At 35.2% G+C, this 18,004-nt stretch overlaps 1 protein-coding gene across 9 annotated transcripts in view; it reads left to right on the top strand.

Annotated features, from left to right (window-relative positions):
• The window catches only part of LOC150103963 (bromodomain-containing protein 2-like), a 539,719-nt gene that overhangs the window by 331,053 nt on the left and 190,662 nt on the right, over positions 1-18,004 (top strand). For all 9 annotated transcript variants that reach the window (XR_016548723.1, XM_090397216.1, XM_090397208.1 and 6 more), the window contains one exon: positions 11,346-11,592. Coding sequence is in view for 8 of the 9 variants with exons in the window: in XM_090397216.1 (XP_090253342.1) it covers positions 11,346-11,592 (247 nt within the window). In the remaining variant the exon portion in view is untranslated. The remainder of the gene's footprint in view (positions 1-11,345; positions 11,593-18,004) is intronic.

The following is an 18,004-nucleotide window of genomic DNA, read 5'->3' as shown; positions in this document are numbered from 1 at the left end:
CAAAGTTTTGAAAAAAAAAAAAAAAAAATATTAATTTGGTCTTAGGATGACTGTCTCCCAAATCTTTGGTAGATTTATACAGCCATACTTGTTAAGGTTTGTAGAAGCTTCTGTGCAGTACTCTTGGTTTTTTTTCCAATTGATCCTGTGTCCTGGGGTATCCAAAGCATGGTCTGCCAGACCCGACTTACCATAGCAAAAGTTCCAGATATATTTTTTGTGTTCATTGAGGCAGATGTCCACAGTTCTTCCTGTCTGTCCGTAGTAGACTTGATGACAAGAACAGGGCACTTCATAGACTCCTGGATGTGATAAAGGAGTGAATCTGTCCTTAGGTGAACGGATGAGAGTTGTCAATTTCACGTAAGATTTAAATACGGTGCGAAGTTGGTGTTTGTTAAGCACCCTAGATATCTTTTCAGATGTGCCTTTAATGTATGGCATGATGATAGTTTTGTTGTAGTCTTCTGTGGTAGATAGTGGGGGGATTTCTAAATGCTACCCAGAAATCCTTCCCTCTATCTATTCTGTTTTAGTTTAAGTGACCATACCACACAAGATTAGCTCTGCTAGCACATTCCTGGGTGCTAACAATGTCAAGTTCTTTCCTAATATCCTCATTTTTAATATGATATTGCCATTGATGCCGTCTGTTCATGCACCTAATTTTCCTCATGACTCTCATATCTGCAGTCTCTAGTCTTTGGTCAAGTGTTTTACTTCTAACCCAGCTCTCAGATTCATAACTTGAAACTGGTTTGAACACTGTCTTGTATACAGGTAATTTAGTCTTTTGACTAATTTCTCTCTTATTCCATATTTAATTTACCATCTTCACAAAAAATGGTATCCAAGTAGCTGAAATGTTTTACTTGTTCTATAGGTTCTCCATTCACGTAATGCAGTTGATATTTTCAGTGCTTCTGCCTATTTTCGTTGTCTTTGTCTTGTTATTGCTGACCTTCACACCATATCAATTACAACAGTTATTCAATTTAGAGAGGGAACCTTGCAGACTTGTTGCGGATTATTTAGAAGTGTAACATCATCCGCATAAAGTAAAGAGCTAACATCTCCAATTTGGATATCAGATTTAATACCACTTTCCTTCATAATATGACCCATATAGATAATGAATAACAGAGTGAATAATTACATCCTTGTACACAGCCTATATTTAAGTTGTCAGATTTAACATTATACGACCTTCCTGTATTTCTTTCAATTCTAATTGCTGACTTACAACTCTAATAAAGACTAAGTATTGCTTGATGCAATACCCCACTGAGATCATACAACTGTAGCGTTTTGAATAGCTTCTCTCTTGGCACCTTGTAATATGCGTTTTCCAGATCTACAAAACTTAAACAAAAATAATACACCGCAGCAAGTTTAAATACGAAAGATTTTTCAAGGAATCTTCAGCAGCTCTAAAAAACATTCTTAACCTCAACAAATTTGGGTGCATGAAACTATCCGAAATTTGGGAGACTTACATTTTGAGAACTTCAGCCCAACTGCCAAGTCAACCAAATTAGCCCACCAGAGGGCACCATTAGGACTTTAGGAACAATATTAGTTTCTTGCTTTCTTCCTCATTTGCTTTTGTTAGTGCCTACGTGCACATACCTTATCTTTATGTTCCTGAAGATGGCAACGTGACGTTGCCGAAATATAGAAGTTATTTATTAAAGTTACCTTTAATTATATACTTTATATGCGTTGTTAATTCCGTAAACTAATTACCAGTTATGTATGACCAATATAAGCTTTGCTACTCGAATTAAATATTACCCATACAATGATGTCGTATATTTTTCTGTCGACCCCTTTGGCGCCACTACTCTAAAGCCTCAAAAAAATTCCTCCACTTCTACCTTAGTAGAACCTTCTGTGGGACCATAGGCACAAGTAAGTCTCATTGTCCAGTTCCCCATTCTTATATTTGCCCACATCACTCTACTTGAGACTGACTGCCATTCAAGAAGATTAGCCTCATATTTAGTGTTGAATACTATGGCTACTCCTTCTTTTCCTTGATTGGCATCACCTGAATGTAACATTTTGTATTTATTTCTCAGAAAGATCTCACCAGTTTTTGTCTTTTTTTGTTTCAGTGACCTCTATTATGTCGATCTGGTACTTATCCAATTCCTCAGCTAGCTCCATTTCTTTGCCATTCAGGCTTATTATGTTGATAGTACTGATCTTGAACTCTGGTGACGAGTTGTGGTGTCTTTTAGAATTTGTTCCAGAAGCTGAATTTTTGATGTGTTTGCCCTGGTTCCCTAGTGAAAACAACTGGGGTCTTGTTTAACCAGGTGACACCCCAGCCGACATGAAATTCTGTCATATTGTACCATCATTTAATACTGTGGTTTAAGCCAATAAGAATACAATTTGGTCAGTTAAATCCCAAATTGCCGGCCCATTCTCGTTCTTTCAGTATCCAGGTAGATACCTAACAGGGTTCACCACGAGAAGGTGAGAATTGGACATTAAGTCAGAAGCCCAGTCAGTTCTCAGCATTCCTTTAAAGGTATCTTTGTGTACCTTCATCATTTTGCAACTTAAGCAAAAGATTCCAGTTAACAGATTTAGTGTTTTAAAAGTCCCCCCCCGTGACTAATTCCACCACAGGTAGATATATAGTCAAGTCTAATCCATTCAAAGTCATTTCTCTTGGAGTTTATTATTGTAAAGGAGAACATTTATTCATACCTACTGAACAGATTGCTTGCCCTCTTTCATTCCATATATCAACCATTAATTGTCTTTAATTTTTAAAGTTTTGATTTTTTTACCCTTCATAAACTTTTTTGCAGTATTTCTTCAGTTTTGTGCATTTTCTTTTAGGCTCTGTTCTTACAAAGAAAAACATGAAAAAAATTATACAGTTTGCATATGAGGAAAAGCTTATTATATTAGCAGGCACTTCGTATTGCAAAGTGCAGTTACTCCCATTGAACTATATGGTAATGCATCTGTTGGCACCAACCCTAGCTACTGAAAAATCTTTCTACATTCGAAATGTTAGATACATATGCAGGTAGCAGTTTCTTTTTTTATAGCATCTTTAATCACATCAGATATAGCACTAATAATATTTTGTACTGTGGAAGAAGTTCCTTGAAATACAATCGAATCCTTTAAACGACTGTCTAAAAGAGGATCATATTCACGGAGCACATTTAAAAATTCTTTATGTCAGCTGCCTGTTCTAACGACTCAAAAAATTCCTCCAATTCTTTCTTGCAAGAACCTAAGTGTCATTGTCCATTTCCCCATTTTGTAGTTTGCCCACATCACTTTGCTTGAAACTGCCTTCAATAGAGTTGTTTATCCTCATATTTAATGTTGAATACTACTGCTACTCCTTCCTTTCCTTGATCATTATTTCCTGAATATATCCTACACTACACAGGTAATGACTGTCTAAAAGAGGATCATATTCACGGAGCACATTTAAAAATTCTATATAATTTCATCGATTAGCTGAATCTTCAGATTCATCGTGACCTCTGAAAGGAGCCTCCAATTTTTCCCAAATGGTCCTATATTGCTGGTGGAATTCATTTCCTACTCTGCTGTTTAGATCTCCAACAAGTACCACTTTTTCCATTTTCTTTGTCAGCTGCCTGTTCTAACGACTTAAAAAAATTCCTCCACTTCTTTCTTGCAAGAAAACCTTCTGTGAGACCATAGGCACAAATAAGTGTCATTGTCCATTTCCCCATTTTGAAGTTTGCCCACATCACTCTGCTTGAAACTGTCTTCAATAGAGATGTTTATCCTCATATTTAATGTTGAATACTATTGCTACTCCTTCCTTTCCTTGATCATTATTTCCTGAATATATCCTACACAGGTAACCCTCATATAACGCGGAAGTTAGGTTTCACAGAAATCCTGCGTTATATAAATCGTGTTATGCAAGACTCAGATCACATAGAAAAAGTAGGGTTAAGTTCCTGAATCTTTTTTTTTTTTTAAATTATGTAAACAATGACATCCAACAAAAAAAAATATATATTTTTATTTAATTCAGGTAATTCATGTAAGTTAAGAAAACATAAACTATGAAACAAATACATAGAATAAACTTATAAAAATTATATGATTGTATGCAAACTTCATTGCACATAAATGCATCATTGCACAATAATGCATAAATATTTTAGGTAAAATAAAGTGCATATTTTAATCATCATCACTGTCTTCAAAAATAACATTTCACAGATCTTCTTTATTTATGAGTGTCCAGACGACGGCATCACTTGAAATCTCTTGGACATCATTTGTATAATTCTCATTGCATACTTCGGCTGGTTTAGTTCTCAAGAAGTCAGTAATAAGACCTTGCTTACTACTATGCTGCAATTTTTTTCATAATATGGAGCTTAACGAATATCCACTTGTCTCATGAATTTTTCGGAGCGCTCCATTGAGGGATCATTATCCATAAAATAAATTCCTCCTAACTCTCTTGCCAAGTCCAATCCTTCTGCTAATTTCTTTAACGGATTCATCACAATCAGAATCTTTGGCAGAACTTTCCCCTGCCATTTCGTTTGACGGCATCTATTAATTGTACCAGTTCCTCCTCATTTAAATCTGTTTCCCCATCAATTAATTCACTAATTTCGTTTTCAACCATATGGCAAAAGCCGTTTAAGTGGCCATTACTATAAAAATAAATTTTTTACATAAAAAAAAAGCATTACATATTGTATGTAACTCAACAGAAAATAAAGTGCTCAGCTTGAGTTAATATACTTATAATGTGCTTTCCTGGAAGAAAATGAAGAAAATTTTCACCAATAAACACTTTATACGGTAAACAATTGACATACATGCATGCTAAAGGGTATTCCCCTAATATAAATTCGCTACTTATAACTCCATGTGTGATATGGGCAGACGCAAATTTAATGAAGATAAAATTTGATCTTTAAGTCGCAGTGAAAAATATATGAAAAGATAAAGGGTTTCTACAATTTGTAGAAAGTGTTATATCAAAACCGCATTGTACAAAGGTTACTACAATTTGTAGACCACGTTATATTGAAACCGCGTTGTATAAGTACTGCGTTATATGAGGGTTACCTGTGCTTATTATTTAGTAAGAGCTCGCCTGCTTTTGTCTTCTTTCTCTCAGTAATTCTAATTATGTCCACTTGGTACTTTTCCAATTTTTCTGCAAGTTCAGTTTCCTTTCCATTAATATTCTTTATATTCATGGTTTCTATCTTCAGTTCTGACTTTGGTTTTTTTATTCTTCTTCTTCTTCTTGATGTTGAGTCAGAGCTTATTCTATTAGCTGACTTTTCACTCTCTGTCCTGATTCCCTGATGAAAACAGCAGGGGACTTGTTTAACCAGGCAATGCCCCAGCCACATGAAATCTCATTATGTCGTATCATCATAGTCATTTGTGGTTTAAGGCAATAGTGAGTACAATTTGGTCAGCTGGCTCCCAAATTTCCAGCCATTCCTCATCCGTTCAGTACCTAGTAGATACCTACTAACGTGGTACACCACGTGAGGATTGGATATTAGGTGAGAAGCCCAGCCGGTTGTCCATTCTTACTGAAAGGGGGATGTTGAAGTCTCCTCCCAGTTATTTGGCTTTGACCCTTAAGTGACCTCATTTAAATTATTATGTATATATTGGAATGAGAAATATGTTTAAAACAGATTTGTCCAATGTAGGATCAAAAAGGTATTTGTTGTCTTGCTATGCAGCGTAATTTTCTTCTGATGAAAATCAGTTGTCTATAAAATATCTTAAATTATATATATTAAGATGATTTTTATTTAACAGTTGAATTCTCATGCAAAGTACTGTTATTTTTTTTTCTTTATTTATTTACAGTATTTTTCAATGTATTAGATGCCGTTATGTATAAGACGAACCTAAAATTAAGAAATCAATATTTTAAACATAAAACAGAACACATTTAATATTTTTTTAAATATTCAAAGTATATTTAGTAATTAGGTAATATTTTTAAGATACATGCTAAGAAATCATGCATCATTCATTCATCTCATCACATCATATGACAATCATTTTTTATTTTCAGACATTTTTATGGGCTAGTGCTCAAAATATTGTTAATGTGTTAACTTACCCTGCCAGCAAGTTGCAGACGTATAAATGCTGATTGATTTATTCATTAATCCTGATTGATTTATTCATTAATCCTGATTGGTTTATTCAGAATCAGCCGTTAGTGACGTCAGTTGACAGAGTTAATAAAGGCTAGTGATTGGCAGAAGCCTGTTTGCAGAGATAAGATAACTGCATGTCTCTCAAACCCCCCCCCCCCCCCAATGTATAAGACAACCCCCAATTTTTGGTCTAAAAATTTTAGAAAAAAAGTATCATCATAAACATGGAAAATTACGGTAATTAATATATGGCAATTATTACTTAAACACTAATATTTTTTTTTGTGCTCATGAAGATAAACTTGGAGATCATGGCAAAATATTGGCTTAATAATCTAATTAGCTAAATAAATTTAGCTAATTAGATCCCAAGGCGAATGGTGTGAGCAAATCAACACCCTAATTCTCTAGTCCCTTGGGATTCACTGCAGCACACATGCTATGCATCATCTTACATTTTTCACCTGGCAGCCAAGATAGAAATGTAGTGTGTAAATAAGTATATCTGTTACTGAGATAAAGAGCCAATAGGCTTCACTTTGGTGAAGTAAGTTTATTCAAATTAAGATGTTGGATTCAATATCCACTTAATTTGAATAAAAGTATATCTGTATATTGTTGTTGAACTTAATTAACTTGTAGCAATAGTTACACTGTAAGATAACTTCAAAAAAAGTGAAGAATGCATGTCACTTTAAAAGAAATTAGAACTGATTGATAAATTCAATCTGCAGTTCCTATGACATGCATTTGTTAAGAGTATAGTCTGAAAAAACAAGCAGTGTCAAATATTAATAAAGTTGAAGATCAGTTGAAAAAAAGTGATGTGATTAATTTATTATGATTATGTATGTCTAATGAGGTAGATGTTATGCAATAAATAATAAATGTGGCGTGTTACATTTAGTGAAATTTGCTATTTACTAAGTGTCTGGTTTTGTTCATATAGATACTATTTTATAGATTTTTTTTTATCTAGCAGACTGGGATTTTTTTTGGTACAGGTGCCTCTTTTCTCAGTTAAATCAAGAGTTATTTACATTGCACCCAAATAAAATCATCCTCTGACAACAGTACTCTTACCCTTCAAAAGAACTGCTCATTCAAATGGGTTTCAGCACACAGCTGAAAACCAGGATGTATTGTTTTTTAATGCCCACTGGATGTACTATATTGACTACACAATATAGTACATCTTTCATATGATTTTTAAATGGCAACCATTAGTACATTCTGCATGGAGGAGGGATAGCCAACAATACCATAGCTGTGCACAAAAGACAAGAACCTCCAAAATGCATATTAAAGTTTTGTTTTAATATTGGAATACCATGAGTTGGCATAATAATATAACTAAAAATATGGGAAAACTTATGTTAAAACATATTGATTGTAGAATTTTCACCCTTTCATAGGCATCTTCAGTACAAGATTATAGAACAGCAATGAAACAATAACAGACAGTTCTAAAAAGCACCACCTTAGTAGCTAATGTACGATAACCTAAATGGTCAATAGGTCAGGAAAGATTAGATTTAAAAAAGTATGATCTTTGATAAAGGGGATAGACATAGACTGTCTGATCTGTTTAAGTTAGGACAATGGAGAAGTTTCACATCTTTCTTATAAAGACGTTCTTTTATGAAGGACTCTAGTCTTGTTAGCACATTACTATTACTATTACTATTATTACGGGCAACTCCAGGGAGTCATTAGACTCATCGAGGGAGGCCCCAAATCATATTCATCACAACTATCTGACATTCATACAGTATCTATCATACCTCGCCTTAAACTCATTCACTGTCACAGCATCCACTACAGACTCAGGGAGCGCATTCCACTCATTCACTACTCTAAAAGTAAAGAACCCAGCTCTAACACCTTTACTAACCACACTTTTGCCCAGTTTCCATGGATGTCCCCTAGTCCTCCCACAACCAGCCCTGTTCTCAAAAATATCTTCTGAATTAATTTTATAGAAACCCTTCAGTAGTTTGAATGTCTCAATCATATCTCCCCTCCTCCGCCTATCAACCAATTTTTGCAACCCACAAATCCTCAACCTGTTCTCATACGGTTCATTCCACAGACCTGCTATCATCTTGGTCACTCGCCTCTGGATCCTCTCCACCTCCTCCCCATCAAGAAGAAACCTAGGTGACCAAATCTGAGCACAGTAGTCTAGATGGGGTCTTATCAAGGCTCGATAGAGAGGAACAATAACCTGCTTGTCTCTGCTTGTCAACGTATTCTTCAGCAACCAAGTGATTTGATGAGCTATTTTGGTCACTTTTGCAATGTGTCCCCTAAATTTCAATTCCTTATCCACCAACACTCCTAAATCTCGTGCCTCATCAATTTCCTGGAGCAGGGTTCCACCAATGCAGTAAACTGCCGCCAATCTTTTCACCCCAAAATGCATAACCTTACATTTTGCCACATTAAACTGACATCCATTCTCCTTAGCCCAGACCTCCAATCTATCCAAATCATCCTGCAAAATTTTGACGTCATCTGCATTCACTATTGCCCTACCCAACTTCACATCATCCGCAAACAAATGTACTGTTCCTCTCAGATCATTTCCTATATCATTTATGAACAAATTAAACAGCAGTGGTCCAAGAACAGATCCTTGTGGCACACCACTAGTCACAGGCCATCTTGTGGACCCTACTCCCGAGTAAACCACTCTCTGATATCTCTCCGTCAACCACCCTCCTATCCATCTCACCAACCCTATGTCCATTCCCATATGCTGCAATTTACTGATTAGAATTCCATGCGGAATCCTGTCAAAGGCCTTGGCAAGGTCAAGTAGAATCACCGTAAACCCTTTACCCCTATCCAGTTCAGCCGTCACTGTGTTATAAAGACGTGAGCAAGTTACTGAGGCATGATCTACCCTTCACAAAATCATGTTGCCCATCATACAATATCCCATTTTCATCTATCCAATCCTGTATTCTTTTTTTGACTAATTTCTTATGAAATGACTTTGACAATGATTCCTGATATGCTAATCAGTCAGTAATTTCCAACTGCAGTCTTGGAACCACCTTTATGCAGTGGAACTATTTTCCCCTCTTTCCACCCGCTCGGGACTAACCCAGACCCGAGACTCAAATTAAACAAAATGGTCAAGGGTACTGACAATTCTTTAGCTGCTTCTCGTACAACACGAGCTGGTATACCATCCAATCTCACAGATGTATTGATATTGAGGTTATGCAATAGACTACTCACCTCCACTTCATTAACCACGATTCCCGTATAATATACTGGTTTATTCGTTTCTGCAATGTCACCACCTGGATGATATACTTTTGCAAAGTGCTCACTCAGTAACTCAACTATCTCAACTGATTCAGTTACCTCCCTACCATCGGCATTCTTTAAAATCAATCTGCCATGTACATTTTTTCTTTTACTTGCTACATATTAAAAAACTGTTTAGGATTCTCTTTAGCCTGCATGGCCAATGTTCTTTCGTAATCCTTTTTTGCTTTTCTTACCACACTCGTCACCCTTCTGGCCTGCACTTTATACCGTTCATGTGCCTGCCGGTCACCCTTCTCCTTAAATTCCCTCCATAGTCGTTTCTTTTTTTGCAACTCAAGCTTAATGGTGTTATTCATCCATTTAACCCCTACTTGATTTATTATTCGGACTCTAGGTATACAGTCAGCCATTGCTTCATGCAAGCACTTCTTAACTACCTCCCATGCACTATCAACTTCTAGTCCTTGCAGTTGTACATGCCATGGCACTGAACCAATCAAACTCCTAAGCTTGTCATACTTTCCCGCCTGATAATTCCACATGTACCCTGTCTTAATTGAAAATTCTACACCTTTAGCCACCTCCCAAGTTAAGACCCTATGATCACTCTCACCGATTGGTGGCAATGTGGTCATATTTGTTACAGCCAAATCCTCAGATGTAATTACTAGGTCAAGCACTCTCTGACCCCTAGTATTTTCCATTACATGCTGTCGCAGATAGTTATCCCTTAATAACCGCATAAAATCCAGTTCCTTCCTCCCGTGTGTCCTCTCCTCACTCCAATCAATGCGACCATAGTTGAAATCTCCCATAACAATCACCCGCCTTCCACCCATTTCTTCTATTTGCTTGTGCATACTGTCACCACCATCTTTTCCATCACCTGGTCTATAGCAGCACCCAATTGTATATTTAGTTCTGCTAGCCACAATCTCACACCAAATGGCCTCAAATTCAACTTCTATTCTCCTTGGCTGGAGCTCATCAGCTATCATCAACAATACTCCTCCCCCCATTTTATTCTCTCTGTCATTCCTGAACACACTATACCCATCACATTCAATCCCACTAGTTATATCATCTACAGTCAGCCATGTTTCACTAATACCTATAACCTGTGGTCTGGAAGTGCCAACCATGGCCAAAAACTCTTCCTTCTTGTTCCTAATACTCCTAGTATTAGTGTACATGAATTTAAGACCCCCATTAGCCCCTACCCCACCTTGATGCCTTATATTAACTATCCCACTCAGATTTGTTGTCCTTATTTGCCCTGGCATATTATATTCATTCTTACATTCAACTGCCTCCATAAGGACTGTATCTCTACTCCCCCCCTCTAACAAATCTAGTTTCCCTGAATTTGCACATTCGCTACATTCAGCAACACTTTCTCAAGTCTTCTTACACCGTAACCATTCAAATGCAAGCCATCCATCTTATATAGATCCTTTCGCCCATCAAACTCACTCCACACATCCACAAATTCCACACCACTCGTCATACATAACCCACGCATAAAGTCATTTGCAATTATAGCCCTCCTTTTAAACATTTCACTGTCATACCGTGGCAAAAGACTAATCATTCTAACTCTCTCACTCTTTTCTTTTGCTACCTCAAACAATTCATTCAGGTCTTCTATCATTTCCATTTTATCTCCTTTCCATTAAAGTCATAAGGGTTATTACTGGATGTAACCAAAAGCTGAAGTGAATATTTCTATTGATGTAAGTTAATATTAATGTAATTTAAATAGTACTGGACCTTGCTTAGAAAATTAGTTTAACTAATTTTACTCAAATAGAAAACACTAGAAAAATATGCAAATATGTCTCATTGTTGAAAGCATATTAATTTTTATTTCCTCTCTCTCTAATCCAGCTGCCACCAAGTGAGCCACCACCCTTAATTCCACCTCCTGGTCCTGTGGTAATGTCTTCTTCTCATGGGCCACCTCAATTAGTAGGACCAATCAATAACTTCCCCCAGAATCAAATGACAATGGGGAATCATTCCTATTTGCAACAGTCACAAGCCCAACAGCTATATCATCCTTTACAGACTCCTGCTCAGTTACCACCAAATGATCCTTCCCTAGGTACCATGTTTCCAATCATCACTCAACAAAGTAAGTAATTTTATATTTGCTGATGATTAGATAATAGTAAAAATGTGTAGAAAAATTTCATTTTTTTTTTTTTTTTTTTTTTTGTGTTATGTTTATTATTATTACCGTCTCTTTGATGTGCTAATCTTCAATGGCCTGACTTGACCAAGAAACTTTTGTAAAAAAACGAACATGAATTAAACACATTTTGACCTAAACTTGATCAAACTGTGTCAAACCTAAATTTGACACAGTTGACCTAAACTGCAAGAATTTCATTCTTATGACTTTCAAAAAATAATAAATAACTCATAATAAAGCACACATTAGTTCATTTGATCTCATCAGCAACTTGTAAAAAAAGTTGAAGGAAGCTTTTTTTTTCTCTTGAAGTTAAATCATCTTCTTTATCATGCTCAATAAAAAAAAAAGGAGACCTTTCATTTTTACTTTATTTTTGCTGTGGTCTCTTACAAAATTCATGAAAACATCTGTAGATTTCTTATCCTTAATAAGAAAATGGAAACTTCCACCTGAGTTTGTCAGTTCTTAAATTTGAACATTGTCATTTCATTATAAAAAAAATAACAAAAAACACTTGAAATTGTTAATTGCCAATTTTCTCTAAAAGTCGTGTAAATAAACCAGTTCTCTTCACTTTCTTCTTTCCTTTTATTTTGATCAGACTTCGCAGCTTTATTATTTTCTTTTAACACAAAAGACTATGAGGAAAAACTAATCTTTGTTAATTCATCTTGTCACTTATTCTCCTGATAAACTGTTTACTGCCCTGACATGTGTTTGATTTGATAACTTTTAAATATTTTTTCACTTTCTACAAGAAAGACTTCATAAAATATCCATTATTAAGTTCCAAAATGCTCCTTGTTTCTCTGAAATGGCTTTTACCTTAAATAGCTGTTTACTGTTGTGAAATAACCCTTGACAACAAGTCATATGTCGCCGAATTGAAGCCTTTGGCTCTTCATATATCTAATAATTTATTAGGACACCTCTCGGCAACACTCATAGAAGGGTTGTAAGTTCTGTTCGCTACAAACTTGATATTAACTAGGTCTACCTACTCACTGATGAGACCTCAATAAAGGTTGAAACTGGTCTGGTAGTGACCTTCTCTCATAATGTAGAACAGAAATACAGCTCCTAGGAGCTAAGTTCACATTATGGGTAAATATCAAGAATAGTGATCGGAGCTTGCTCCACCTTAGACATGAGTTGCCTCAGCTTGCACTACCTTTAGGGTCAGTTGCTGCAGTATCCAGATATTTGCTTACACTTGGAATCGCCGAAACTTTATATAGTTTCTACTATATTCGGCTAAGAAACGATATGGGATGTAATATCCCTTAACTTAAACAAGTTATATGTCACCGAATTGAAGCCTTTGGCTCTTCATATATCTAATCCTTGACAACTTTATGAAACGTTTTTTTCTCTGAAAATTTAGACTTCCTGAATTCCTTATTTCTGCAACAACTGTTATTGTAGTTCCTGTGTTCTCACTTGCACCTGCTCTTGTAGTCAGGATCAGTGGTGAGCTATGGAAATTTTAACAAGGGACTCGCATTGTCAAGCAAAGAAGAAAAAAAAAGCTAATTTAGCCCTTATAACACTTATATTGCGACTTTGTAGAGCTTCTGACAGATATGATAATTCCTGTAGGATATCAATCATTAATGCTAGATCTTTTAAAAATTCCAAATTGAGAACTCGGTTTAAAAAGCCTTTATATTTATCGTTCGATGCAAAATGCTTGCATAGAGCTGGGTAATTTCTCCACAAAGCAAGGGCCGTTCGTAAACTGCAAGCTGGCCATCGTGGTCCAAACACACGGCCGATCTTTAAAATTTTGATACCAATGTCTTTTGCAATTATATTTAATTCTTGTTGATTTTTTAATAATTGATGATAAAAAACATAATTTATCGATAAATATTTCAAAATGATTTATTTCTTTGATGTTTTTTATCTAATCGTCTAATGCTAAGTGTAAACGATGAGCGCAATGCAAAATCACAGCATTGGGAAATTTTTGTAGAAGTTTGATTGCAACACCTGATTTGTTTCCTAACATTACACTAGCTCCTCAGAACAAAATACAATGAAATGATTTTTTATATAGTTATCAGAAAATCCATATGAATTTAAAGTAGCATGTATACATTCCACGGTGGTATTTTCTAGTTCTAGAAGATTATTAAACAAGAAGAACAAGGGGCTCGCAAATTTGGTAAAAATTTAACAAAGGGCTGATGCGAGCCCCTTATAGCTCGCCACTGGTCAGGATGCTTCTGGTTTTCATTTCCACCATGAAGCTAGGGCAAAGAGCTACTACCATTACCTGTTATAGTTGTTGCACTTTACCTGAAAATAGGAATTGACAGACTTTAACCAAAAAAAATCTAAATCTTAAATTTGATATCTGTTTCTAACAATGATATTGGTATTAAAACACATACAGATAGTCTAATCTTCAGAAACCTCATTCATAAATAACGCATATCTTTTAAAATATCCATTCTTGCAGTTCTTTGTGTTTAAAAAAAATCCTGTAACTCCATTTCATACTGGTTAAATCATCTTCAGTCGCAAATATATATAAAAGTTCTTTGCATCCTAAATAAAATCATGTGCAGTCTTTTCACCCGAATAGTATTGGTGAACATTTCTCTTCTGTATTGATCAGTTTAACAATTAGCTCTTAACAACGGGGTACTTTTAAACTAGTGCCACTGAGTCTCCAATATTTGGTTTGTGTTTTCAAACTTTCATTTTTTTCTTGAATAATATTTGTATGTTTGAGTCTACACTTCATATGTGAGAACTACTTCAGTTTGATTCTTTTTAAAAACTTCCTTATGCACTTTTGATTCAGTATGATATTCAATTTCATCCTGTTCAGAACTTATGACCTGAACCAGCATAAAGATATTACTATCAACAATAACATAATTAGATTTTTCTTATTTGTTCTATCTTCTCTCCATATGAATTTGGAACATGGTATTAGTAATGATTAGGCCATGTTCTGAACAGAAATCTAGCAGGTTTGCACCATTATGATTAGGTTTTTCTCTTTTCTCCAAATTTTTCCAAAACGTTTTTTATTATTTCTGGTATTCATTGGACATCTAAACAGTAGAATACCATATCTGGTACCTTCTTCCTCAATAAAACCTTCAGGGATCATTCCCTATTTTAATAATGTCCATCCCCTTGAAATTTTCTATTATTCAAGGAGATTATTGTTATGGTGGTAACAATAGTAGTTACTTTTAATAACAATAAAAGTAATTATGGTACATTATCTGTACCATAACTACTTTTTTTCCTTTCCTCTGGTCATTATTGCTTGAATATAATAACATCTTGTTGTTATTTGTTATCTCTATTTTGGTAACACCAATAATGTCAACGTGATACCTTTCTAATTCTTTTTCTACTTTTTTCTTTTGATATCTTCTATATTAATGGTGCCTATCTTGAATTTTTGCCATCTTGTTATCTGCCAGTGTTGAGTTTGAATTTGTTCCAGTAACTGACTTTTCACTGTTTGTCTGTGAAAAAAACAGAGTGGACTTGTTTAACTAGACAGTGCCACAGCTGGCAAGAAATTCCATGTTATACCATTGTTTTGTTTAAGCCAATACAGAGCCAATACAGTGACTTCTTATCCTTGAAGCTGGATTTCCTGCGACTCAGCTACCTCTAATGGTGAAGACATCTTCTTTACTGACTAATGTCCATAACTCAACTGGTGCTTTTTTTTTTTTAAATTCACTGAACAAGCAGGAGGAGAAGCAGAAGCATTGCTTGTAAGTATTGAACTAAAGCAAATTGTTCATCAACTAACCAGAATACCTGACAATCCTCTCCAATTACCCAACACTGAATCTTTTTTCAACCAGTTCTCCTTCAGGTACACTGTTGATGTGACCTCTCATGTTGGTAATTTTGATCACAGATCATAATCTCATAAATCTCCCCTCAGCCATTCATGACCTCATATCCATTATAACATTGACAAATGATAAGATCTCTGTGGCTTTTCTTTTTCATTTTCCTGGGCCTGACACATATTCTGATTGTTACACAAATGATCATGTTGGAATGAAGGTCCTCATTTCCCCTGCTGTTCAGAATTCAGTCCCAATATCTAAACCATAGTTTTCAAAGAAATATGTCAAGGTGATTAAAGGGATTAAAATTCTTTTACTATGGGAAAAGTTTTGCATATAAGCACTGTTTACCTTGCAGTTTAAGTTTGAATTCATCGAGATACATTGAAGCTTGCAGAAAAAGTTAATTTCCAATGCAACTCAGTGGTTGAAGGCAGTTCTTCTCATTTAGAAAAATTTCAATCTTAAGTCTTGAGCTAAAAAAATTGCAACAAAACTTTTCCAATACTATGCAGTCAGAATGCTGTGGTAGGGCAAGTTAGAATATTTAGCTTCTCTTTCTACCAAAAATTTGCAGAACTGATAATAGTTAAGCCACAAGACCAAATGAAGTTTACCATTGACACTATGGTACTGTGACACATTCAGATGTTTTCCACATCGTGCCTGCTGATGAATCATATGGTAAATAACCATACACTTTAAACAGCCTACATTTTCACAGTCTTCATAAATGTGTTCAACTAGCCTTTTCTTACACCACACATATTTTTATCATCATCAGATAACACATTTCAGCTTTTCCACTCCAAGTTGTACTGAACTAATGGTTCTCGACTTCTTTAAAAATATTTTTGCTTGTGGTTGTTCCGTGCATATTGTTCATAGATGCTAATTCTTGGCAGATGAATGCCACTCATCTGAGTGGCATTCATCTGAGATGCCACTCAGATGAATTCCAGCAAAAGTGCTGTTTCGAAAATATGTGAATCATTAGGAGCCAAGAAAAACCACTCAACATCATTGGCCTTGGTTTGCAGTTGAATCCTGATGTTGCTTCCATGCTCTCAATGTCCTCAATTCTTCAAACAGATGTTTTAACTGGCAGGCTAGTAGTCTTTGAACAAGTATATTTTCTTGTGACTCTTTTTTTGCACAAAATTTAATACTGGTAATAAATAGCTTTTCTTGCTTGGCTAACAAACAAACAATTTATAATCTTACCTTATATGTGGCTGCATTTCATTTTTTTTTTTTTTTTACTTACAAAAACATTTTGCTGTGATGAGATGGTGTGTTTTGCCTTTTCAATTTTTGCTGTTTTCCTGTGAATTGGTATATTGTAACTAACTAGTCTGGTAATGTTGACATATGATGTATTCTTTTAGCACTGTTATAGTATCTTGGCATAATACACACAGTGCTTTATTATTTAATTTGGGTATGAGGCTATTTTGAGCGTGCATGTGTGATTTATTGTATTTAGTACTTTTACTAATATATATTTCTAGATATATTATTAAATTAAGATAGTGTTTCAAAATGGCACCAGAAACCTAACAGAAAATATGGCGGCAGCAGCGAAAGCTGAGGATCCTAGAATCTGCAACAAGAACTTGTGACACAAATGAAGAAAACTTAACATATGAAATTTCCAGATTAAATGAAACTATTTGACAGTCAACCATGGAGCTAGGGAAAAGTAGAGAAGTGTTTACAAAGATAAGGAGAACAATAAGAGGCAGGAAAGGATGGCAATTCATAAGTTACCAGTGAATAATAGTAATAATAAGAAGGTATGTCACTTAGAATATAAAAAAAGTAGTAATATATAGTATGGATTCAATAATTAAATTTGTGCTCAACAACAGAGGCACTGCACTGAGCTATTTGTTAAAATAAAAGATAATGAATGCAATATAGAAATAGAAAAGAAAAGAGTTGGTAGTGCTCGCAGTGCACAAATGATTTAAGTAGAGAGAAAAAATAATATAAGAAATAGAGGATATGAAAGGATTGCTGGAAGAAGCAAGAAAGAAATGGAAGGAAGTGAAAATTGTTGGTTTATTATCTAGATATGATTGCAAAGGATTAAATGCATAGGCTATATACAAGAAATAGGTATGTTTTTGGATGTGTGGAGTGAGTTCAATGGTAGAAAAGACTTGTAAAAGAGCGACGGCCTGTTCTTGAATGGATTTGGCATCAGATGCTTGGAGGAATTATTTATCCAAGTAAGATCTATTGCAGCAAATCGGGTAAACTAAATCATTTTGGATGGACTGCTGAGAATGTTGGTGTGTAAGTTCACCTAGGGTGTGCAGATGTGATGCCAATTTGAATGTCAATGAGCATGGTTACAAATCTTTAGAAGGGATGGACTGTGCTTTGGGTATATATGGAGATAAAAGAGAAGTTGCTACTGAGCAAAACAGACTACAGTTGTAAGTATACAAAAAGACAAGAGATAACTTTTGTCTATACACAAATGCCAGAAGCATTAGAAACATTAG

This window comes from Typopeltis vanoorti, chromosome 8 (genome assembly GCF_054136105.1).
Source record: "Typopeltis vanoorti isolate ZY-2024b chromosome 8, IOZ_Tvanoo_1.0, whole genome shotgun sequence".
In the NCBI taxonomy this organism is placed as follows: Eukaryota; Metazoa; Arthropoda; class Arachnida; order Uropygi; family Thelyphonidae; genus Typopeltis; species Typopeltis vanoorti.
This window is presented reverse-complemented; position numbering and strand designations above follow the sequence as displayed.